The 25,218-nt window shown below is 47.4% G+C and overlaps 2 protein-coding genes and 2 non-coding genes across 5 annotated transcripts in view; all 4 read right to left on the bottom strand.

Annotated features, from left to right (window-relative positions):
• The window catches only part of Baz2a (bromodomain adjacent to zinc finger domain 2A), a 42,491-nt gene extending 37,425 nt beyond the window's left edge, over window positions 1-5,066 (bottom strand). For both annotated transcript variants that reach the window (XM_042698655.1, XM_042698657.1), the window contains exons 1-2: window positions 4,897-5,066; window positions 167-305 (exon numbers count right to left, since the gene is read on the bottom strand). The gene's annotated coding sequence lies outside the window, so the exon portion shown is untranslated. The remainder of the gene's footprint in view (window positions 1-166; window positions 306-4,896) is intronic.
• Window positions 5,067-8,379: 3,313 nt separating this feature from the next.
• Atp5f1b (ATP synthase F1 subunit beta) lies at window positions 8,380-16,392 on the bottom strand. Its single transcript, XM_042698658.1, has 10 exons — window positions 16,237-16,392; window positions 15,572-15,754; window positions 15,169-15,343; window positions 14,278-14,399; window positions 13,876-14,060; window positions 12,982-13,140; window positions 12,763-12,885; window positions 11,028-11,240; window positions 10,525-10,726; window positions 8,380-8,643 (listed from the first exon to the last, which is right to left on the bottom strand). Exons 1-10 carry the CDS (start codon window positions 16,361-16,363, stop codon window positions 8,543-8,545), a joined length of 1,590 nt encoding a protein of 529 aa, XP_042554592.1. The 5' UTR covers window positions 16,364-16,392; the 3' UTR covers window positions 8,380-8,542.
• LOC122124437 lies at window positions 14,128-14,199 on the bottom strand. Its single transcript, XR_006150550.1, has one exon. It is a non-coding gene; the product is annotated as a small nucleolar RNA SNORD59 (small nucleolar RNA).
• On the bottom strand, window positions 15,430-15,504 carry LOC122124438. Its single transcript, XR_006150551.1, has one exon. It is a non-coding gene; the product is annotated as a small nucleolar RNA SNORD59 (small nucleolar RNA).
• Window positions 16,393-25,218: the final 8,826 nt, after the last annotated feature.

Here is a 25,218-nt window from a genome sequence, read left to right as displayed (position 1 = left end):
TAGACCCAAAGGCATGGGCCGCTTTCTGGGACTGGCGCCTGGAATATAGTCTCAGGGGCAGTTTTATTTCCCGGGCGAGGCAGTGGAAAAATGGAAGTGAAAAGGTTAGGGCGTTATTTAGTCCTGGCAAAAGGGTGACAGAGGCAAGAGCCTGCCACCTACTTACCTTCTGTCCTGTCCGGGCAGCCTGGGCCTGCCTAGATCACCACTCTCCTGACGACATCTGCAGGGCCTTGGGCGTTGGAAAGATTCCTGAGCATAGGGATTGGAGGCTAGGCTCTGGGTCCAGACAACTCGATTCTAGTCTAAACAGGGTCAGAGGGCAGAGAGGATAAGCAGAAAACTCACCAACAAATAGAGAAGCCAGAAATGTCTACCTACTTTTCAGTTCTAATACTTTTTTTTTTTTCTCTGACAGGATTACATAGCTGTGTGGAATCTGGGAACAGGAACATAATAAAACCCATTAGAGGAATTGGCTGTCTTCTCCCAAAACACTGTAGACCCCAGGGTGGGAAACATGATGTTAGAGCTTATATAAGTAGTAGTTCAATCCCTCATTTGTCAGATGGAGAAGGCCCAGAGAGGCTCACTGACTTCTTCAAGGTCAAACAGTGGATAAAATACAACTAGAAAGGAAACCAGCTTTTTAAGTTTCCTTTCTTTACAACTCTCACTTCACAGGATTCATTTCAAGATAACTCCCATTCAATTCAGTCCAATGGAATTCTATTTTTTAAAAAAATTGCCCAAACCGTGTAAAAAGCTCAGGCTGAGCATTTTGGAAGAGATGATACAACTGGCAGGTTGAGGAGTGCCACCAAATAACTTTGGTCTTTCGGGGGTTGCCAGAGAAAAATATCTGGAAACGGAGCGTGGACAAGGCAAGGTGGGGCCTAATCGACTGGTCTAGATTGGATATCCTAACTCCACAGATGAGTGGGCTTTTTTCTGACCTGGGGGGAGGGGGGACGACTCCACCCATAAATACTTTAGAGGATAAGAAGGAATGCCTTACAGAGTGAGAGGGCCAGCAGAGGCTAAGGAGGGTTTCTCTCCTTCTGAGATAAGTAGATTACCAAGGGAAGGAGAAGACAACTAAAGTCCTTCTCTTCTCCATGTCCGACAGATTTATAGTCCCACAGATTTATAGGTCACCTTGCAGGGAGGGAGGGAGAATAAAAGACACTTGACAACTAGCTCCACAGTAGCCTGCTAGTCCTTGAGTAAATTGAGCCCACGTTGGATGGAGAGGCCAGCCAACTTCTGCTGAGAAATGCCTCCAAAATAAAAAATAAAGGTAGGTTGTACTGGCACCTGAAGGGCGGTGGGGGTGAGGAAGCAGGTGGGAAGGAGAGCTGGTATCCCTTTTCCTCTTTCTTCCCTCTTCCAGGGCAAGGAGAGAATCTTCTACATCCGCCCCAGTCGCTAAGCTAGCCAGTCGGAGACTAGGCAGGCGGGAGGGGGTGGAGCCTGCGCCAGTCAGACGGGCTGTAGCCACGCCCCTTCGCTCCACCACCACACACCCACACACACCCACCGCTGGCTCCACAGGGCTCCGGAAGAGCCGGTTACTCCTGTGCCCCACTGACTGTCCCCACCCCTTCCGAGCCCCAGGCCTAGTCTCCAGGGCAACCTCTAGGTATCTCTGCCAGGAGCGGTGGGATAGAGTAGGACAGGACCACTTGGGGTTAGAAAAATGGGACAGGATCTACTTTTCCTATTTGGTACCAAAAGACAACCACCTACATCCCTGAATGAGTCCTGGCTTTATGGGGATCCTCCTAGCTCTGAAGGCTGAGGCTGGCTGCCGATATGCCCCACAAATGTCACCCCCCGATAGCAGTTAGTTGCCCTTCTCACCCTACCCAGGCTACAGAGGGCAGATTGACCCTATATGTGCCCAAACATTCCTCAATCCCATCAGATGTGACCAATACCTCCATCCACTCCCCTCTCTTTAAGAAAGTACCAGAAGAAATGATCATAGTGTCAGTAACTTGTGAGAAGAGCCTTTAAGGATTAGACCAAAACTTCCCTCAAGTCAGGCCTGAGAATGAGAAATCAGACCTGTTCTACCTTTCTCACCTTCCCCTCGTTTATGATGCACTTCCTGACGGTCAGCTGCCACAGTGCCTGGCTCCACTGGAGAACCAGATGGCTGGGTGGGAGAAGTAGGCCTGCATATTCCCTCTCCCTTTCCAGACACTTCTGCCATCCAACCCCAGTACCATTGCTGATTTCCCCCAATGCCCTCCAGGACCCCTAGATGGTGACTCAGAAGAGTCTGAAACAAATTCTGACAACCACTCTCCTAACTCTGGAGGTGGGGGAAGGAATGAAAGCAGGTGCTATGGGTGCAGCTGGACTTGGGATAAGGTGTATTTCCCAATGAAGGCAGGACTAATTGTACACCACACACACAACACCTTCCTAGCAGGGTGCTGGTGGCTTACACCTGTAATCCTAGCTACTCAGGAGGCTGAGATCTGAGGATCTAGAGTCTCCAATAAATGACTCAAAGCCAGAAGTGATAGAGCCCTAGTCTTGAGCTCAAAAAGGCTCAGGGACAGAGCCCAGGCCCTGAGTTCAAGTCCCAGGACTGATAGAACAACAAAACTACCTTCCTTCTTCAGGCTCGTGAGACAGCTCATACTATTAATAGGGTCTAGTAGAAATGGCTCTCAGCCTTGTAAGCCATTCCAATCGATTTGCCCTCCCTCTTAGGTTGAAGCCAATCTATTTTTTGTCACCCTTATATTTTGGAGAGGCTGGATTGTCTCCTATCAGTAAACCTTTCCCTCACTTCCCTCCAAGTCGGCCTGTGCCCCTCGGATTCCCCAGCTTTTCAATGGGCGTCTCTGTGGTGAGCCCATATTTCCTAGGGGCTGGGAGTTCCCTTGGCATCTGAAAATGGAGAAAGTGTGGCTTCCTTGCCTTACCTAGCACCCCAATTCCCTCGGAGACTCAGCCTCAGTCCATTCTGCCCCGCTAACAGCCGCTAGAGGTCAGGACCACAAGGTTCCCGCTGCGAACTGGCCCCCACCTCCGGGGGCTCTGGGGGAGGGGCGTTCCTAGGCTAGAACAGCCAACCCCAAGCCCAAGAAGAGAGCCCTTCCCACCTAGGCTCGGTGGGCGGTACGGAGGTCGGACCCCAAACATCGAGACGTGGGTAGGGAAGAGGGCTGCGGAAAAGCTTTTAGGTGGGATTTGGTTGAACTTGAAGGGCTGAGTGAAGCCAGGCTGGATAGTAACTGTGGCCTAAGTTGTCTCCCCCTCCTCCCCGCCCTTCCTACAACCAAGGAGAGTTGTTGGGGTGGCGGTTATCCGCCCTCCCATCGGGGTTAGAATGGCGTGGGAAAGCGCGAGTTCCAGAGAGGAGGCGGCAAAACCTAGACCGCGGGAGATGTTTTTTCTTTTTTTTTTTCCCTGGCGGGGGAGGGGAGATCCTGGGCCCAGCATAGGAGGGGGACCCCGGGAGCCGATGGCGGAGCGGCGTGGGGAGACCCAGCACTCCGGTCGCAGAGGACAGGGGAGAAACGGGCCATTCAAGAACAGGGGTGAGGGGCGTGTGTGGGGAGAGCCGCTCCCACCGGGAGAGGGAGGGTCCGGTCCTGAGTCCTGGGGTTGGCACCGGGGGATCCGCCAGTCCCGGAGGTGGGGTCCAGGCCTCACCTGGAGCAGGGCCGGGCCGCGAGCACTGGCGGCGGCGCAGGTGGCCGAGCCGGGCGGCGGCGGCGGCGGCGCCTCCTCCCCGCGGCCTGGGGCCGGCGGCGGCGGCGGCGGCGGCGGCGGCGGTGGCGGAGGAGGAGGGGCCGGAGCTCCTGGGGTGAGGACGGGAGCGCACGGGGAGGGCGGTCGTAAAGGATCCGCTGGGGGAGGGGAGGGCGGGTGGCGTCTCCTAGGGGCCAGACCAGGAAGGATCCCAGATGGAGGAAGAGAGAACAGCTCCCAGGAAGAGACCGAAACTTCTGCGGCGTCGTGGGGCGGGGGCGGGGGCGGGGAGTGGAGGGAGAAGAGATGGTGGTGGGTCCGAGCTGGAGTACTTGGGAGAGATGTGGCAGGGCTCCCCCGGCATGATCGGAGACTTACAAAGAAGGCGGACCGTGGGGAGTCACAAGGATTTCCCGGAGGCCTTAGGGGAGCAGGGGTGAGAACTCAAGGCCGGGCATGCTGGAGGTCACGCACAGCGCCCTGCTCGGTGAACAGTTTCCCCTGCTTCACCCCCCCCTTGGGCCCCATCCATACAGCTGCGGAGCCTCTAGGATCAGGGAAGCCACAAGGGCAAAACCTTCCTGTCCTCTCAACCTCGGCCCTACCTCTCACTCAGTGTCCTCCGTGACTAGTGTGGCAGCCATCCATGGAGCCCTCGTGAGGTTGGGATTGTGGGACCGTGGGAACTGGCTTGATTCATAGTTCGGCTTTGCCCAACCACCACCACCACCACCCTGGTAGCAACCTCTGGAGGAACAGGAAGCAGCTGCTCAAGTGCAGCCCACCTGGTTGGTAGAGGGTCAGGGTGGGGGAGGAGAGCTGATAGGGACTTAAAAGGCCTGAGTGAAATCAGGAGGAGGGGAGGCACCTCTAACACGACCGAAAACAACAACAAAAGGGCTCGCAAAGAGTACCACAAAATATTACCAGGATCAGCTTAATTTCACCGAACAGGGAGCGGAAACCCAGGCCTAAGGCGCAGCCTCAGGGGCTTCAATAGAGCTGGAGTACGTCAAGGTCGGCTGGTGTCGCTCTTCAGGCCCCCCCTTCCCCTTCCCCGTGGTCCCATTTCCTCTCTTTCACCCCTAAAAGAGCAAAGGTTAAGCCCCACCCCTGCTGAGTCAGCCTGGGAGGGAGCTAGGCATCCCTCAGGCCTTCCCTGGGGGCTGGCCCCAAACTCACCCATGTCAGGCTTGAAGGGCTCCTGGTTGGGACCACTTGGCTGCTCACTGTCCTTGGGCTCCCTTCAATGTGAAGGCTTGTGTTAGATCCTCCAAAACTGTGAACTGAGAACTAGCAAGAATCAAACAGCCAATGTATGCTTCCTGCGAACCTCACAGCCTGAACTGCTGTAGGGTGATGTCCCTGTGTGACAGACTGGTAGGGAGGGAGGAGGGAGGGAAGGGCGGGGCTTTCTCTGGGTGGAGAGAGGGAGGAGACCCAGGACAGGGCAGACTGGGAGAAATATGGAGGAAGGTTAGAACTATGTTGACTCTTCGGTAGCACGGTAGAAGAGGACAGTAAAAGGAGAAGCAAATAATTGTAGCTAGTGAGATGGAGAAGGTGGTCGATAAATACTGAAGAACACCAATGTAGAAGGGGATGCAAATGACCTTTGGTACCTCAGTTCCTGGGTCCTCATCTGGTTACTGGGGGAAACGAAAAAGCTGACCGGTACACTGGGGCCTTCGCTAGCATACCCACGAGCAAGTCAGAGCCTGGAAGAAGTGTTTCCCCCCTCAGCCCCCGCCCAGTAACATTTCCCCCAATCCAGGCTTTTCTGGGAGCAAACTACCAGGCACATGCAGCTCAGGGGCTCCACCTTCTGTCCAGATGGTGGCACAGGAGGAACTGCTGCCTTGGACGTCACCCCAAGAGGGGAGGAAGCTCGGAGGCCCCAACTCTGCCCCAGGCGGGTCTTCCAGGGCCCCTCCTCAACCTTCTGGCCCTAGGGGCCCCTGAATTGGGAGCTCAACCTGTCCCCTGCCCAGCTTCTACTAAATCGAAAGCCTTGGAGGGCGGGGCTTATAGATACAGGCTCTGCTTCAGGACAAAAGCCCCAGCTGGTTTGTAAACAGTCATTAGATGAGACAATCACCTCTCAGCAAATAGCCTTTATAGATTCAAAATGGTGAGATCAGTTTTCTCAATCTCCAAGGCTGCCGCGAGAGGGCACTAGGATAGGTGTGGGCCTCAAGAACAATTACAGGGAACCAAGTCTGACCTTGCAATCTGCAATTTATTGGGCCAAAAGGAGAATTAATCTAATTGCATTTGGTCAGCAGCCCTAGCAGTAACCCTGAAAATTGCTATTTCCCTTTAGCAGTTTACTAAGCCCCTTTCCAAACTTATGAGATCTTTACAGAGCTCAGCTATGCCTCCTGAATTTTTACCCCACAGAGACTGAAGCAATCATAAACATGCAAGTTTCAGCTTGCTCAAAATGTCAGGAGGCAGGGGCTGGGAAGGTTGGCTCAGTGGTCGAGTGCTTGTCTTGCATGCATGAGGCCCTGGAGCACCACATAAGCAGAAAAAAAGCTGGAAGTGGTGCTGTGACCCAAGTGGTAAGAGTGCTATCCTTGAGCTAAAGAGCTGAGGGACAGTGCCCAGGCCCAGAGTTCAGGCCCATAACCGACCAAAAAAAAACAAAAAACAAAAACCGGTAAATTTTCTGCACAGCTCACACCTGTAATCCTACTCAGAAGGCTGAGATCTGAGGATCACAGTTCAAAGCCAGCCAGTCAGTAGTCTCTGAGACTTATCTCCAATTAAGCACCAAAAAGCCAGTATAGCGGTGACACAAGTGATAGAGTTGCTAGCCTTGAGCAAAAAAGCTGAGGGGAGAATGCAATCAAAAATTCAATGTACATACAAGAAAAATGAGTGAAGGGATGGGTTGGAAGAATGATGAAAGGGTGACACTGACCAAGATGCATTATATTCACAAATTGCTTTGCTAAATAGCTCTTAATAAAAAAATTAAAAAAAAAGCTCAAGACAGCATCCAGGGTCTGAGTTCAAACCTCAGGAACTGCATGAAAGTTTCTGAAGAAATGAAGGCCAGTGCCAGCTCTGGTGTCACAGGTATGTAATCTCAGCACTTGGAATTCAGAGAAAAGGAAATGAGGATCAGTTCAGTGTGAGTCCTTGACTCAAATGGGGGGGGGGGGGGAATCTAGTCATGATGTAATCAATAGTGATCAGTTTTTTCTTGTGGGTTGTAGGGCTTGGATGCTCTCTTAAGCTCTTTTGCTCAAGGTTAGTGCTCCACTACTGGTTAATTGGAGACAAGTCTCGTGGACTTCCCTGGGTAGGCTGGCTTTGAACTATAATCCTGATCTCAGCCTCCTGAGTAGCTAGAATTACAAGAATGAGCCACCAGCAGCCAGATGTTGTTTCTTAAAAACAATTAGGGTTGGCTGAGAAGGTGGCTCAGTGGTTAAAGCACTTGCCTTGCATGCCTGAGGCCCTGGGTTCGATTCCTCAGCACCACATAAGCAAAAAGAAAAAAGCCGGAAGTGGCGCTGTGGCTCAAGTGGTAGAGTGCTAGCCTTGAGCTGAAGAGCTGAGGGACAGTGCCCAGGCCCAGAGTTCAGGCCCCATGACCGGACCCAAAAAAAAAAACAATTAGGGCTGGGAAGGTAGTTTAGTGGTAGAGTGCTTGCCTTACATGCTTGAGGCCCTGGGTTCCATTCCTCAGCACCACATACACAGAAAAAGCCAAAGTGGCACTGTGGCTCAAGTGGTAGGTAGAGTACTAGCCTTGAGCTGAAGAGCTGAGGGACAGCGCCCAGGCCCTGAGTTCAAGCCCCATAAACGACAGGAAAAAACAAATTTAAAATCATTTCCCCATTACGCCTTACTAAAAAAACTTTGCTTTTTTACCAAGCACAAATGTGCTATATAAAATGTTTAAAGCAGAAAGTGTTTTGAACAAATGCCACTTCACAAGTGGGCCAAAGCTCAGATCTAGTTGTGCACAGGAAACTCGAAGATGCAGATCATAAATCCAAAAGAATAATCCCCATTCCAAACATACATAGCCTTTTTTATGCTAAAGCTGAATGAATCTTTGAGGCCAAATTGTCAAAAATTTCAGTGATAGGCATGGTGGCTATTTTTTTTTTTGTTGGTTGTGGGGCTTGAACCCTGAACTTGGGTGCTGTCCCTCAGCTCTTCAGCTCAAGGCTAGCACTCTACCACTAGAGCCACAGTGCCACTTCTGGTTTTCTGAGTGGCTTATTGGAGATAAGAGTCTCATGGACTTTCCTGCCCAGGCTGGCTTTGAACCATGATTCTCAGATCTCAACCTCCTGAGTAGCTAGGATTACAGGCATGAGCCACCAGCACCGGGATGGTGGCTCTCATAGTAATTGTATTTACTCAGGGAGCTGAGATCAGAATCACAGTTGGAGCCAGCCAAGCATATTGCAGGACTATAGTAGTTAGTATAAAATAGGAACAAAGTACAAGCATACACTGGGGCAAAAAGAGATCTTATCTACTTAAAAAAAAAAAATCAGTGCAAAAAAAAGGGCTGTTGACATGGCTCAGTAGATCACTTCCCTAAAAGGTGTGAGGTCCTGAGTTCAAACCCTTATATTGTCTACCTACCCTCTAAAAAAAAGGTAAATGTAGTCAGAACCAAGAAAAAGAGATACATTCTGAGGGGTATACATTTTATTGGAAACCTTAAATACTCTTGAGACAGAACATGTCTTCAATCAAGGGTCTTATCTGGCTTTCACAGAAAACTGTAAATTTTAGAACTGGAGGACAAGGAAAGGAACAGGATGAGGATGAGTGCTTAGTTTGTCAAGAGGACCCCTCACGATGCATGCTCTTCAGCCAGCTTATCAGCTTTTGCCACAGCTTCTTCAATAGGTCCCACCATATAAAAGGCCTGTTCTGGAAGATGGTCATATTCACCTATAAAAGAAAATAAATCCGATTAGTAAGAAATGGAGGAATATTAACCTTTTGCAGTGTACTTCTTTTACAGTCAGATTTGAAAAACATGGTATACAATGGATTAAGAAAACATGCTGGGGAGGACTGGGAAGGTGGCTCAGTGGTAGAGCTAAAGAGCTGAGGGACAAGTGCCCAGGCCCAGAGTTCAGCCCCCATACCCCCAAAAAAGAAATAGAAAACATGCTAGCTGGGTGTTGGGTGATTCTTACCTATGATCCTACCTACTCAGGAGGCTAAGAGGATTGCAGTTCAAAGCCTGCCTGGCACAAGTCTATGAGATAGATACTCATCTCCAATTAACCACCAGAAAACTGAAGTGGTGGCTCAGTGGTAGAGTGCTAGCCTTCAGCAAAAGAGCTTGGGGACAGCACTCAAGCTATTGAGTTCAAGTCCCAGGACAGACAAAAAAGCAAAAAACATGAGTTAAGATAATGTAACTTGGATTTAAAATCTTGCTACCATGGCTATGTGATACTAGGTTTAAACTTAGTGTGTTCCCAATTTGTTTTGTTTTTTTTTTTGGTTAGTCGTGGGGCTTGAACTCTGGGCTTAGGCGCTGTCCCTGCGCTCTTCAGCTCAAGGTAAGCACTCTACTGCTTGAGACACAGCTCCACTTCCAGTTTTTTAGTGGTTTATTTTAAGAGTCTCACGGACTTTCCTGCCCAGGCTGGCTTTGAACTGTGATCCTCAGATCTCAGCCTCCTTAGTAGCTAGGATTACAGGCGTGAGCCACCAGCACCCGGCTTGTTTTGTTTGCCAGTATTGGGGCTTAAACTCAGGGCCTACGCACTGTCCTTGAGCTTGTTTATCTTAAGGCTAGCACTCTACCACTTGAGCCACAGCGTCACATCCGGTTGTTTATGTGGTACTGAGGAATCAAACCCAGAGCTTCATGCATGCTAGGCAAGCATTCTACCACTAAGCCACATTCCCAGTCCCAGTTTCTTCATTTGTATAATGTTTCTCCTTTAAGGTTGTACCTGCAGCTAGTCTTGATCTGAGTTGAAGTTCCAAGCCAGCCTGGGGAGGAAAGTAAGATTCTCTCTCTTTTTTTTTTTTGGTTGGTCGTGGGGCTTGAACTCTGGGCTTGGGCACTGTCCCTGCGCTCTTCAGATCAAGGCAAGTGCTCTACCGCTTGAGCCACTGCGCCACTTTTTTTTTTGCCAGTCCTGGGGCTTGAATTCAAGGCCTGAGCACTTTTGCTCAAGGGTACCACTTGAGCCACAGCACCACTTCGGGCTATTTCTGCAGAAGAATCGAACCCAGGGTTTCATGCATATAAGGCAAGCACTCTACCAGTAAGCTACATTCCCAGCCTGAAAGTAAGATTGTTGCCTCAAACTAATCACCAAACTAATCACTCAAACTAATCACCAAAAAGCAGAAAGTGGAGCTGTGGCTCAAGTGGTAGAGGGCTTGCCTTGCATGCCTGAGGCCCTGGGTTCAATTCCTGAGCACCACATAAACAAAAAGAAAAAAGCTGGAAGTGGCACTGTGTCTCAGGTGGTAGAGCGCTAGCCTTAATCTGAAGAGCTGAGGGATAGCGCCCAGGCCCAGAGTTCAGGCCCCACAACTGGACCCAAAAAAAAAAAAAAAAAACCAAGCAAAATCAAGAGTCCCTGGGTTCAAGCCCAGGAACTGCCACAAGAAAAGAAGCAGAGAATCAAATACAAGGCACTCTAAATTATCAAATACATTGGTGGAAAATAAGCTTTCTAAAATTAAAAACAAAACCACTATGATATATATAATTTGATGGTCACTAGAATAAGAACATCAAGCATTCAGGATTTCAGTTTCTCTATCATTTTACCTTCAGTTTTATACCCAAAATCTTACCTGCCAAAATTTGCTGGAATCCTTTGATGGTCTCCTTCAAGGGTACCAGCTTTCCCATGTGTCCAGTAAAGACCTCAGCAACCTGGAATGGCTGAGACAAGAAACGCTGTATTTTCCTTGCACGGGACACAGTCAACTTATCTTCTTCAGAAAGTTCATCCATACCCAGGATGGCAATAATATCCTGGAGGGATTTGTAGTCCTATGGAAAAGCAAGAATAAAAGGCCCTGAGTATTCACATTCATTTAATTTAGACTCTTAAAACCAAGTACAAATGTCACAATGAAATTCTTCCCCCTGTGTAACAAATGTATGCTAATTAAAAACTCAAGACAGAATCCTAAGAGTTAAAATAAGCCTCAAGCACCAACTACTACTGTCGTCTGTCGTATTTCCTTGTTCCAAAGCAAATCAAATCACAATTAGGAAAGATCTAGTCCTAATATGGTTCTCAAATTACTTATGATCTTTTGACTATTAACCCCCAAAGCAATATACGCACCTGCAGGATCTTTTGCACGCCACGGGCAACATCGTAATGCTCATTGCCAACAATGTTGGGATCCATGATACGGGAGGTCGAATCCAAAGGATCCACAGCTGGATAGATGCCCAGCTCAGCAATAGCCCGGGAAAGTACAGTGGTGGCATCCAAATGGGCAAAGGTAGTGGCAGGAGCAGGGTCAGTTAAGTCATCAGCAGGCACATAGATAGCCTAGGGTAAGTCAAGAACCCATGAAAAACACTTTAAGCCAAAGTTAATTCTATTTAAAGCCATTCCCTTTTCTGAGCTCTCCATGTCACACCATTTTATTTGAGACAAACTCTATGTAAACTAGGCTGGCCTCAAACTGGCAATTCTCTTGCTCAACTTCCCAAATACTAAGAGGATTACAGGCATGTACCCTATGGGGGTAAAGTCTATCTAAAAGAGCTGCTCATATATTAAGTGAACTTACAGATTATCTCTTTTCTCTAAGACACAGCAGAAAGATATTGGCATTCAATTCTTGGGGAAGAGACAAAAAATGTAACCCAACCTGGCCTTAATACAACAGATCCTCCCTGCCTTGGCCTCCCTGGTGCTGGGATTATCAGCCCGAACCACGATGCCCACTCATTGTCATTCTTTTCATCCTACATTTAGCTCCAATGAAACCAGCTTTCAAAGATAAAAGCAATAGGTGGGCACCAGTTCATCATGTCTAATACTAGCTACTCAGGAGGCTAAGATCTGATGATCCAAGTTTCAAGTCTGCCTGGAGAGCAAAGTCTGAGAGACTCCAATTAACCACCAAAAACAACCCAGAAGTGGAGCTGTGGCTCAAGCGCTAGATTTGAGCAAAGTTCAGGGACAGTACCCAGGTCTCGAGTTCAAGCCCCAGGACCAGCAAAAACTTTTGTTTTTAATTTAAAAACATTCCTGGGGCTGGGAAGGTGGCTCAGTGGTAGAGCACTTGCCTTACATGCCTGAGGCCCTGGGTTCGATTCCTCAGCACCACATAAGCAAAAAGAAAAAAGCCAGAAGTGGCGCTGTGGCTCAAGTGGTAGAGTGCTAGCCTTGAGCTGAAGAGCTGAGGGACAGCGCCCAGGCCCAGAGTTCAGGCCCCACGACCGGGAAAAAAAAAAAAATTCCTATACTACACCACAGTAGTTAATTAAAATGAATCATGAGGGCTGAAGGTGTAACTCCAATGATAAAAAATATGCTTAATGCACAAGACCCTGGAAGGTTAAACCTCTAACACCACAAAAAAGAATCAAAGTCACAATTTAGACACATTTTTATATAACTTTGCTATGTATACTATTTATATATACTTGAAATTTGTTACTTTAACACAGTAAATACTTACTGGTCAATTTCCATACAGCTGCAGACTTGGCTCACACTCACTACTACCTTTGTGATCTACATTTACACTGTCAATTAGAGTATTTTTTAACCTTTCATAGTCTTCAACATGTGAACTAAGTGTTTTACAGGTTATTTTTGAGATGTAAGAAATGCATTTTTAGGGGGGGAGGAGGGGAGCTGGGAAGGGATGTGAAGGGTAAACCAAAGGAGGAGGCTGCAATGCTTGGTAAGAAATGTGCGCATTATCCTGCCCATGTAATTGTAACCTCTCTGTACAGTATGTTCACAAATAAAATTAAATTAAAAAAAAATGCATTTTTATACCTCTCAACTTGCCTTTATACAAATTAAACCTTTATTCACTTAAAATTTTTCTTACCTGTACAGAAGTGATAGATCCCTTTTTGGTGGTGGTAATTCTTTCCTGCATAGTACCCATGTCAGTGGCTAGGGTAGGTTGATAGCCTACAGCAGAAGGGATTCTGCCCAATAAGGCAGACACCTAAAAAAAAGAACAAAGATCTTAAGTGTCTAGTATACACAACTCCACACAAAGACCCCATGAACCAAAGATCTTCTTAAGGTTTTTCCCTTGTACCTCTGAGCCAGCTTGGGTGAAGCGAAAGATGTTGTCGATAAAAAGCAGTACATCTTGACCTTCTTGGTCTCTGAAGTATTCAGCCACTGTCAGTCCAGTCAGAGCTACACGGGCACGAGCACCAGGTGGTTCATTCATCTGACCATACACCAATGCTACCTGTAGTAATCACACAAATCAGAAAACCTAGCAGAGGAAAACGGAAGCCAAAGTCTCCAAATCCCTAAACAAAATCCCCAATTAGAGAAACTACCACAGGTTCTCTCCATGTGTTTTTGCTTGCAAATTTCTCTTCCCGGGCTGGGAAGGTGGCTCAGTGGTAGAGCGCTTGCCTTGCAAGCTTGAGGCCCTGGGTTCGATTCCTCAGCACCACATAAGAAAAAGAAAAAAAGCAGGAAGTGGCGCTGTGGCTCAAGTGGTAGAGCGCTAGCCTTGAGCTGAAGAGCTGAGGGACAGCCCCCAGGCCCACAACCGGACCCAAAAAAAAAAAAAAAAAAAAAAAATTCTCTTCCCTACTCAATGTGCATGCAATTCAAAAACCTAATGATAATTTCATATTTTTAAGACAAAATTCCTTACGTAGGAAGGAACTAATTCTGTAAGTAAAAGGCACAGAATAAGGTTAGTTAAGTTACATGAAACACCTCCAATCTCCTCCCTCAAGCTAGCTTTCAAATGACAGGACTATTTACCAAAAAGACAGGTGTAGAAAAGTAATTCCACATCAGAGGAAAAAAAAAATGTACTTGTTATATTAGAAGTTATGGGATGGGACAGTATTTAACTGTCCTTTTATAGGTCCTGGGACATTAACAGGAAAATAAATGGCTTTGGCTGGCACAGTACTATGTGTCAGTACTATGTGAAGTGGCATCATCCACTTCAGCAACTCACCTTGGAGGTAGCTTCTTTTAAATTGATAACGCCAGATTCAATCATTTCATGGTATAAGTCATTGCCCTCACGGGTCCTCTCACCAACACCAGCAAACACAGAGTAACCACCATGGGCTTTGGCAACGTTGTTGATTAACTCCATGATCAGTACTGTCTTGCCAACTCCAGCACCACCAAAAAGCCCTAGGGGAAGTTAAATATTTAAGAGCTCTGTAGTCTCAAACTGAACCAACTTCTTTTCCATCTTTTCTCTTCTCAGGAATGGCATCTGGCTTCAGCAAACTCAGAAGAACGAAAGTCAGAAGCTACTCATCAGTGAAGGATATCAACACCCACTCATGACATGGCATGATTTCCCCCCATATTAATTTTGGAAAACATGCACCCATCACTAGCATACCAATTTTGCCACCCTTGGCATAGGGAGCCAACAGATCCACAACCTTGATACCAGTCACCAGAATTTCCTGCTCAACACTCATCTCCACAAACTCAGGAGCCTCAGCATGAATAGCAGCAAATCTGTAATAGTAAAGGAAATAAGAGGAGCTGTATCTGTTAGACTAGCTGAAAGCAATTAATAGTCTTAACTAATTAAATGTACTTATCAGTGCTTCTATCTAATCCTTTTTAGATAAGTTGTCCTCTAGCATCTAACTTAATTTTCAGCAATAAAAGACTTAATTATCTCAGAAGCCAACAATCCCATTTCCTGACAACTTCAACTGTCACAAAGCTTTTCTATTACCTAGTTAAAGATATCCTTGGGCTAGGAAGGTGGCTCAGTGGTAGAGTGCTTGCCTTGCATGCATGAGGCCCTGGGTTCGACTCCTCAGCACCACATAAGCAAAAAGAAAAAAGCCCGGAAGTGGTGCTGTGGCTCAAGCAGTAGAGCTCTAGCCTTGAGCTGAAGAGCTGAGGGACAGCGCCCAGGCCCAGAGTTCAGGCCCCACGAACGGACCCCCCCCCCAAAAAAAAACAAATTAAAGATATCCTTTCACATACCAATAGGAAAACAAAAGACCTTCCCAGTTTTAGAAAATCTTCAACTTAAGCAATAAACCCAAGCTTTATATAACCAAATGGGTTCCTAAGTAGCAATAATTACAATAATAATAATAATTACAAATCTGTATCTTTGCTTTAGGGAAAAAAAATGCAATGTGTGATTTTAATTGAATGAATCAGCACCAAGTATTTTCTGTAGGAAAATTCTTCTTGCCACCTAAGTGTATAAAACTGCAAGAAAAAAAGCAGTTCCTCTGTGCACAGATGAGCAAGAGGTACTTACTGTTTGGTTTTGATAGGACCTCTCTCATCAATGGGTTCTCCAATGACATTCATGATTCTGCCCAACGTTTCTGGACCAACTGGAATTTTGATTGGTGCACCAGAATCCAATACTTTCTGGCCTCTAACTAAGCCTTCAGTACCGTCCATAGCAATGGTTCTTACTGTACTTTCCCCTGTTAGATAAAAGGCATTGCAAGGTTAGACGTATGGGCAAGCTGGTATTATAATATTTAAAGGTGGCTGGCACTAAGTATAAGCTCCTTCTCAGGAACTAATTGTGGCTTCAGCAAATTCAGAAGAACGAAAGTCACTTTGATAAAATCATCATAGAAGGAGAATAGCCTTGTTTCCAGATATTTCAGCTAATCAAAGTCTTCACTACTCGTAAAAATTCTACTTACCCAAATGCTGGGCCACTTCCAAAACTAGCCTGGTGTCCCTGCCTTGCACTTCCAGGGCATTTAGAATAGGTGGTAATCCCTCATCAAACTGGACGTCCACTACTGCACCGATGACCGCCACGATTCGTCCAGTGGCTGCGCCAGCCTTAGGCGACGGAGACGTTTGCGCTGCATAGTCTCTGGCTAACGGACAAAAAAGAAATTGAACAGAACTAGAGTCAGGACGACTAGAGGTCAGCGGATATCCGACTTTTCCCCACCAAGAGAAGCAAATTCAGCCCAAGCTCAGCCATTTTCCCTTTGAACGAAAGGCGTGTCCAGAAGAGCCACTCAGCAATAGACTACGCGCCTGAATTAGCCTTCCCGTCCTCATACACAAAGTCCGTTAGTATTGAGTTCGGGACAGCCTTTCCACGAGAAGGTCAAGGCACCTGCTTACCACTTTTCCGTCATACTGAGCTCCACTCTCAAAATTCGAACGGCACTAGTCGAATAAAACTCCAACGAGTGACCTGTTCTTGTTATCCCGCCAATAGAGGACAGTTCACTGCCCCTACGCATCCTTTTGGCACCACGGATCCTTTAGGCCCCAACTACAACAGGCCCCCACCTCAAGGTCATAGGGAAGACGGTAACGACCCAGGCTCCTAGAAGAATACGCTTACCGGGCTGGACCGCTGCTGGGGCAGTCCTCAGCAAAAACTGTGCTTGGGGTAACGAAGCTGAAGGGCTGAGTCCCCGAAAAGCCCCGGAGGCCGACGCAGCGGCCACACGACCCACAAGACTCAACATGGCGGAGTCCGGGTGGAGACTGAGCGCGGCTGCTGTCCCTGCCGCCGGCTAGGCTGCAGTTGGGACGAGACCCATTCTGCTGTATGCGCAACCATTGGGCAATTTGGATGCTCATCATTCTTAGCACTGCTTCTATAGGTTAACATTTTCTCATCTTCTTTGCCATTGGCCTAAACTGGTGCTAATCTAAAACTTCTTTTTTCATTGGAAGTGCCACCTTCCGAGCCTCGAAACGTAATTGGGCCACAGGAATGTCAGTTAGAGTTTTTGGCGGAAGTACGTCTTGGAAAAGGGCTAAGTTCCTGCTGGGAGTGAGAAGAGAGCACGTGGCCTATCTGTGCCCGTCCTTGGGCTCGCTGCTCAGATGTTCTGCGTTGGTTGACAGCCACGGAGGCGGGGTTATCGAAAAGATGGCTATTTGAGGCCACACTGAGGGTGACCCTGAAGAAGTCAGGGACCTTCTCAAACGTAAAAATATGGTTTTTCTATACGATAGTGAAATCCCTTGGTGCAATACACAAATACACATACACAGATATTGGGGGGGGTGGTCAGCAAGGACGGGCGCTGGGGTTTTTTTCCTATAATCCTAGCTACTCAGGCACAGATTTGAGGGTCACGGTTCAAAGCCAGTCGGGTCAGAAAAGTCCCAGTGAGACTTTTATATCCAGGAATTAACCCCTCAAAAACCAGAGGTGGGGCTGTGGCTCAAAGTGAAGCCGGATAGACTAGGAAAAATGAGGTACGGTCCGCTAATAGCAAATACAGGCGATATTAATTCATGTACTTCCTTTAAGATTAAGGGAACAAAAGTCATTTGGGGGGAAATGAAGCAGGATAACTTAGGGAAACTGAGACATGGTGTAGGCAACTCAGAAATATGGTATCTAGAAACTTAGAAATACTATCTTTGCTTCAAAGAGAGACAACTGAATGCATTCTTTCCTAAGGGATGCATTTCTCACTCAAGAATTCACAATTGCCAGACAGAATGCGCCAAAATGCGTATAGCAAGGCAGGGTGTCTCCTTATTTTCAGGATAAGGATCTGTTTTACAGCAGGATGCATTCTTACCTGGAAACTCAGAGAATAACACCAGGTGTAGTTAAAGCCAAGACAAAGCACCTAGCTCTGCATAACTTAAAGCCAGACCCCCTGCCTTTACCCTATAAATACCCAACAGCTCAAGGAGCTGTGTGTTTCTCTGGGTATCTCCTTGTATGTGTCTGTATATGTGTCTTTGTGTCCCTATGAGAGCACCCACACTGTGCTAGAGTGTGCCCCTGCCCTTCCGTTTGGCTGCTTTTTTGTCTGTTTCCTTGCTTGTTTACTTAATAAAGCTCTGCCAAGTTTTCTTATCATTGGGACTTGTCCAGAAATTCTTATTCTGCTATCAAAGTCAAGAACCCTAAGTGAAGAATTCCTATATTTAAAAGAGAGCTTCACTAAACCTCACCTCTGTCTAGCGACAAAGTGGTAGAGCACTACAGCCTTGGCAAAAAGAGCTCAGGGACAGATCCCATGTCCTTAGTTTCAGCCACAGACTGAAAAGAAAAAAAAAAAAAAACATTAAAGAAAGAAAAAAAAATTGGGGCTAGGAAGGTGGCTCAGTGGTAGAGCGCTTGCCTTGCATGCATGAGGCAGTGGTAGAGCGCTTGCCTTGCATGCATGAGGCCCTGGGTTCGATTCCTCAGCAACACATAAGCAGAAAAAACCGGAAGTAGTGCTGTGGTTCAAGTGGTAGAGCACTAGCCTTGAGCAGAAGAGCTGAGGAACAGCACCAAGGCTTAGTTCAGGCCCCACAACAACTAGAAAAAAAAAAAGCCAGGCACAGGTGGCACACGCCCCTAATCCTAGCTACTCAGGAGGCTGAGATCTGAGGATCACAGTTCAAAGCAGCTGGAAGTGGCCCTGTGGCTCAAGCAGTAGAGCGCTCTCCTTGAGCTGAAGAGCTGAGGGATAACGTCCAGGCCCAGAGTCCAAGCTCCATGACTGACAAAAAAAAAAAAAAAAAAACACGGGCTGGGAAGGTGGCTCAGTGGTAGAGTGCTTACCCTGCATGCATGAGGCCCTAGGTTCAATTCCCCAGCACCACATAAGCAAAAAGAATAAAAAGCCGGAAGTGACGCTGTGGCTCAAGTGGTAGAGCGCTAACCTTGAGCTGAAGAGCTGAGGGACAACACTCAGGCCCAGGGTTCAGGCCCCATGATTGGACTCCCCCCCCCCCTCTCCCCCCCCCCAAAAAAAAACAAAGCCAGCCCAGGCAGGAAAGTCCATGGGATTCTTGTTTATTTTTGTTTTGTTTTGTTTTTTTGGGGGGGTCCGGTCGTGGGGCATGATCTTTGGGCCTGGGCGCTGTCCCTCAGCTCTTCAGCTCAAGGCTAGCGCTCTACCACTTGAGTCACAGCGCCACTGCCGGCTTTTTTCTTTTTGTTTATGTGGTGCTGAGGAATCAAAGCCAGGGCCTCAGGCATGCAAGGCAAGCACGCTCTACCACTGAGCCACCTTCCCAGCCCTTCCATGGGATTCTTTTTTTTTTTTTTTTTTGGGTCCGGTCATGGGACCTGAACTCTAGACCTGGGCGCTGTCCCTCAGCTCTTCAGCTCAAGGCTAGCGCTCTACCACTTGAGCCACAGCGCCACTTCCGGCTTTTTTCTCTTTGCTTATGTGGTGCTGAGGAATCGAACCCAGGGCCTCTGGCATGCAAGGCATGCACTCTTACCACTGAGCCACCTTCCCAGCCCCTTCCATGGGATTCTTTTTTTTTTTTTTTTTTTTTTTTGTCGGTCGTGGGGCTTGAACTCTGGGCCTGGGAGCTGTCCCTCAGCTCTTCAGCTCAAGGCGAGCGCTCTACCACTTGAGCTACAGCGCCACTTCTGGTTTTCTGGTGGTTTATTGGAGATAGGAGTCTCACGGTCTCTCCTGCCCGGGCTGGCTTTGAACCGCGATCCTCAGATCTCAGCCTCCTGAGTAGCTAGGATTACAGGCGTGAGCCACCAGTGCCCAGCTTCCATGGGATTCTTTTTTTTTTTTTTTTTTTTTACATTTTTTTTTCTTTATTCTAGAAGGTTCATAGCAAAATTTACAAGCTGGGAGCCAGTGGTTCACGCCTGTAATCCTAACTTACTCAGGAGGCTGAGATCTGAGGATGGATGTTCAAAACCAGCCCAGGTAGAAAAGTCTATGAGAAGCTTATGTACAATTAACCAGCAAAAAGCTGAACTAGAAATGTGGTTCAACCGGTAGAGGCTAGCCTTGAGCAGGAAAAATAAGTGAGCGCATGAGGCCCTGAATTTAAACCCTAGTATTTGCACGCGTGTACACACACACACACACACACACACACACACATCACCACCACCAAAGTGAGAGAGAGAGAGACAGAGAGAGAAGCATGCCTTCTAGCCAGCTTCATATGGAAGGCTTTTGTGAAAGACCAAGGTGAACTTATTAATTCAACCCGTGTTTATAGACTTTTCTTCTGTATGTCAGCCCCATGTTAGACTTTGCTGGTCAACCTCAAGCCAACATACATCTTTCTTAGGGACAGATGTTCTATGCGTTCCAAGTCACAAAGATAAAGGTCTTCCATGGGATTCTTATCTCCCATAAACCACCAGAAAACCAGAAGTGGCGCTGTTGGCTCAAGTGGTAGAGCTCTAGCCTTGAGCTGAAGAGCTGAGGGACAGTGCTCAGGCCCAGAGTTCAAGCCCCATGACTGACAAAAGAAAAAAGAAAAAAAGAAAAAAGTCAGCAAACTTGAATTTCTAGGGGAGGGTGCATGATGGTGAAAGCAGGTTAGGAAAGAGTGAATTCACATATGACTACAAAGTGTGAAACCTTCATGCTCAACCTGGCTTACATTGCTTAACATGATGATCACCAGTTTCATCCAGTTCCCTGCAACTAACATAATTTAATTTTTCTGTATGGCTTAATAATATTTTACTGAAGTTTTTTGAGCTCCTGTATATTTTGGTGATTTAATCCTTGCCAGATGAATGGCTGGTAAAAAATGTCTCTCATTCTGTAGCTGTGTCTTCACTTGTTACTATTTCTTTTGCAGTGCAGAAGCAATTTAGTTTGATGGGATCCATTTGGTAATCTGCTCTTGCCAAATTGTTAGAGTTTTTTTTTTTTTTTTTGGTCGGACATGGGACTTGAACTCTGGCTTTGGCGCTGTCCCTGCGCTCTCCAGCTCAAGGCAAGCACTCTACCGTTTGAGCCACTGAGCCACTTCTGGTTTTCGAGTGGTTTATTGGAGATAAAAGCCTCACGGGGGGCTGGGAAGTTGGCTCAGTGGCAGAGCGCTTGCCTTGCATGCCTAAGGCCCTGGGTTCGATTCCTCAGCACCACATACGCAAAAAAAAAGAGAAAAAAGCCGGAAGTGGTGCTGTGGCTCAAGTGGTAGAGCGCTAGTCTTGAGCTGAAGAGCTGAGGGACAGCGCTCAGGCCCAGAGTTCAGGCCCCATGACCGGATCCAAAAAAAAAAAAAAAAAGCCTCATGGGCTTTTCTGCCTGGGCTGGCTTTGAACCATGATCCTCGGATCTCAGCCTCCTGAGTAGCTAGGATTACAGGCATGAGCCACCAGCACCCCGCATTCTTTTTTTTTTTTGTGGGTCATGGAGCCTGAAGTCTGGGCCTGAGCGCTGTCCCTTAGCTCTTCAGCTCAAGGCTAGTGCTCTACCACTCCAGCCATAGTACCATTTCTGGCTTTTTCTGCTTATGTGGTACTGAGGAATTGAACCCAGGGCCTCATGCATGCAAGGCAAGCACTCTACCACTGAGCCACCTTCCCAGCCCTCTGTGAGATTCTTATCTCCAATAAACCACCAGAAAGCTGGAAGTGGCACTGTGGCTCAAGAGCTAGAGTGCTTGCCTTGAGCTGAAGGGCTGAGGGACAGCGCTCAGACCCAGAGTTTGAGCCCCATGATGAACAACAAAAAGTCTCACAGATTTTTCTCTCTGGGCTGACTTTTAACTATTATCCTCAGATTTCAGCCTCTTGAGTAGCTAGCATTATAGGCTTAAAACATTGGCATCTGGCAAGATTCAGAATCTTTTTTTTGGGGGGGGGTCCGGTCATGGGGCCTGAACTCTGGGCCTGGGCGCTGTCCCTCAACTCTTCAGCTCAAGGCTAGCGCTCTACCACTTGAGCCACAGCGCCTCTTCATGCTTTTTTCTTTTTGCTTATGTGGTGCTGAGGAATCGAACCCAGGGCCTCTGGCATGCCAGGCAAGTGCTCTACCACTGAGCTACCTTCCCAGCCCAAGATTCAGAATCTTTGACCAAAGAATGCAATAAGTTGTTGGTTCCTGCTTAGTAAAGTATAAAGGAGATGCAGAATGGAGAAGAGGATAAATTTGGATCAACCTCAGATGTAAGAAAATTGCCCAAGGGGCAGGGAAGGTGGCTCAGTGGTAGAGCACTTGCCTTGCAGGCATGAGGCCCTGAGTTCCATTCCTCAGCACCACATAAGCAAAAAGAAAAAAGCCGGAAGTGGCGCTGTGGCTCAAGTGGTAGAGTGCTTGCCTTGAGCTGAAGAGCTGAGGGACAGCGCCCAGGCCCAGAGTTCAGGCCCACCACCGGACCCCCCCCCAAAAAAAAAAACCAAGAAAATTGCCCAAGCCAGGCTGGTGGTTTACCTCTGTAATCCTAGCTACTCAGGAGGCTGAGCTCTGAGTACCACAGCTTGAAGCCAGTCCAGGAAGGAAAGTTTGAGAATCTTATCTCCAAATAACCACTAGAAAACTGGTACTGGTACTGGAGCTCAAGTGGGAGAGCATTAGCCTTGAGCAAAAGAGCTCAGGAACAGCACCCAGGTCCAGAGTTCAAGCCCCACAATTGACAAAACAAAAAATTGCCCAAAGGGAGTAATTTTATTTGTGAAATATGGACACAAAGTAGAAAAAATATTCTAAGCACCTATGTTGGCATTGGCATAAAAGAGCATGTTCCTTATGTTTAATTAGAGGTAGTTTGAGTGGAGGTGAGAGGCAAAAAGCCAGGATAGTGAAGATACAGAGATACAAGATCCAGGTTTTAAAAGGAACTGTGCCAGGACTTGAACTCAGGCTCTCTCATGCAGTCACTTGGCTTTTTCCCTTTTCTTTTCTGGTCGGTTGTGGGGCTTGACCTCTGGGCTTGGGTGCTGTCCCTCAGCTCTTCAGCACAAGGCTAGCATTCTACTGCTTGAGCCACAGCGCCACTTCTGGTTTTCAAGTCGGTTATTGGAGATAAGAGTCTCATGGATGTTCCTGCCCCGATGGCTTTGAACTGCGATCCTCAGATCTCAGCCTCCTGAGCAGCTAGGATTATAGGCGTGAGCCACCAGAGCCCAGCTCACTTGGCTTTTTCTATTCACAGCCTTTACTCCTCATTTCTGGCTCACCCATACCCCCTGCCTGGCTTAGTGGACATATCTTCAGGATTTGCCTGCCAAGGCTTGCTCTGATCCAGGATTCTCACATAGGATTATAGGTGTGAGCCATCAAAGGGCACTGAGTTTAGAGTTTTATTTTTTGTGCTGGAACTGGAGTTTTGAACTCAGGGATTCCTGTTCTGTTGTCTTTGTGCTCACGGCTGACTCTCTGCCACATGAACCACAGCTCCACTTCCAGCTTTTGTTTTTGTTGAGCTTGAGTCTTGAACTCTGGGCCTGAGCACTGTCCCTCAGCTCTTCAGCTCAAGGCTAGCACTCTACCACTTGAGCCACAGCACCACTTCCAGTTTTCTAGCAGTTAATTGGATATAAGAGTCTCATGGACTTTCTTTGCCTGCTGGCTTTGACCTGTGATTCTCAGAGCTCAGCCTCCTTGAGCAGCTAGGATTACAGGCGTGAGCCACCGGCGGTGCCTGGCTTCCAATTATATTTTTACATTCCTATTTTCACTTATGCACTGCCATTCCCAAATTTATCATACTGAAAACTCCTACCTCCAATTAACCAGTTTTTGCTGGAAGTAGAGTTGTGGCTTAAAGTAGTAGATAACGAACTAGCCTTGAGCAAAAAAAATCACAGGGAGGGCAGGAGTTGGCTCAGTGGTAGAGTGCTTGCCTTGCATGCATGAGGCCCTGGGTTCTATTCCTTAGCACCACGTTAGCAGAAAAAGCCGGAAGTGACACTTATGGCTCAAGTGGTAGAGCACTAGCCTTGAGCTGAAGAGCTGAGGGGCAGTGCCCAGGCCCAGAGTTCAGGCCCCACGACCGACAAAAAAAAAAAAACACCTACACATGAGTCTGAGAGCTTAGGATCATGGTTTGATGTCAGCCTGGGCAGAAAAAATTATTTCCAATAAACAAACTACCAAAAAGCCAGAAAGGGAATCTGTGGCTCAAGTGGTAAAACACAACGTTGAGTGAAAAAAACTGAGGGTCAGGACCCAGGTCCTGAGTTCAAGCCTGAAGACCAACACATACACAAAGACCTAAAACTTTGTTAAACTGTCATACTTACTTCAGAATCACCCAGGTATGATTAATATTCTCATATTCTTTTAATTTCTGACTCAATAGGTCTGTTAGGGCTTATCTCAGACCCATGAGTCCACACAAAAGAATCATGTGACTTTGATGACTTGAGAACTGTGGGGGTTCAAAGTAAAACAAGTGCCTAAAGAAAAAGGGAACCGGGCTGGGAAGGTGGCTCAGTGGTAGAGCGTTTGCCTTGCATGCATGAGGCCCTGGGTTTGATTCCTCAGGACCACATAAGCAAAAAAAAAAAGCCGGGAGTGGCGCTGTGGTTTAACTGGTAGAGCACTAGCCTTGAGCTAAAGAGCTGAGGGACAGCGCCCAGGCCGAGTTCAGGCCCCACGACGTAGACCCTATGAAATAAAAGTTCTCTTCTCTTTAACTTGTGACCACAGATGCAGAGAAGAAAAAGCCATTGTATTTGAGAGGTTATGAAATTTAGGCTAGAGTTCTGGATAAATTCAATCCAGATTAACACTATCAGTTTAGGAAAAAATACCTGTTAAAAGCAAATCAAAAGGGGCTGGGAAGGTGACTCAGTGGTAGAGCACTTGCCTTGCATGCATGAGGCCCTGGGTTCAATTACTCAGCACCACATAAGCAAAAAGAAAAGAGCCAGAAGTGGTGTTGTGGCTCAAGTGGTAGAGCATTAGCCTTGAGCTGAAGAGCTTAGGGACAGTGCCCAGGCCGAGTTCAGGCCACACGACTGGACCCCCCCCCCCATAAAAAAAAAAAAAGATCGGCAGTTAACAGTACTGATCACCTGTGTATTATCTGACATTTGGGTCCCAACTGCTTAAGTCTCAATGCCTTATTTTTTAAATTTGTCCAAATTATCGGCACTAACTTGTTTCCTTACCACCAACAAATTACTCCTGGAATGTTTTTTTTTTGGTCGGTCAAGGGGCCTGAGGGCTATCCCTCAGCTCTTCAGCTCAAGGCCAGTACTCTACTACCTGAGCTTCAGCACCACTTCGTTTTCTGGTATTTTATTGGAAATAAAGAGGTTCATGGCCAGGCTGGGAATGTGGCTTAGTGGTTAAGAGTGCTTGGCTAGCATGCATGAAGCCCTGGGTTTGATTCCTCAGTACCACATAAACAGAAAAGGCTCGAAGTGGTGCTGTGGCTCAAGTGGTATAGTGCTAGCCTTGAGCTGAAGAGCTCAGGTCCAGAGCCCAAGCCTCAAGACTGACCAAAAAAGTTTTACAGCCTTTCCTACCGGGGCTTTGAATCAACATCCTCAGATCTCAGCCTCCTCAGTAGCTAGGATTATGTGAGCCACTGGCACCTGGCTTTGGAATAGTATTCTTGAAATGTACAAACTTAGGTATTTGTCTTCAAATTAATATGCTAAGAACCAAAAAAATGGTATGCAGTGTTTTTC

The sequence above is a fragment of the Dipodomys spectabilis genome, unplaced genomic scaffold, assembly GCF_019054845.1.
Source record: "Dipodomys spectabilis isolate Male_0828 unplaced genomic scaffold, ASM1905484v1 ptg000234l, whole genome shotgun sequence".
NCBI lineage: Eukaryota > Metazoa > Chordata > Mammalia > Rodentia > Heteromyidae > Dipodomys > Dipodomys spectabilis.
This window is presented reverse-complemented; position numbering and strand designations above follow the sequence as displayed.

Excerpts from the sequence above, each read along its gene's own strand:
- Atp5f1b (XM_042698658.1), bottom strand. The coding sequence starts at position 16,363 with ATGTTGAGTCTTGTGGGTCGTGTGGCCGCTGCGTCGGCCTCCGGGGCT. Across the intron at positions 15,755-16,236 it reads CCCAGCAGCGGTCCAGCCCG|CCAGAGACTATGCAGCGCAA; the intron begins GTAAGCGTATTC and ends TTTGTCCGTTAG. Across the intron at positions 11,241-12,762 it reads GATCTATCACTTCTGTACAG|GCTATCTATGTGCCTGCTGA; the intron begins GTAAGAAAAATT and ends GACTTACCCTAG.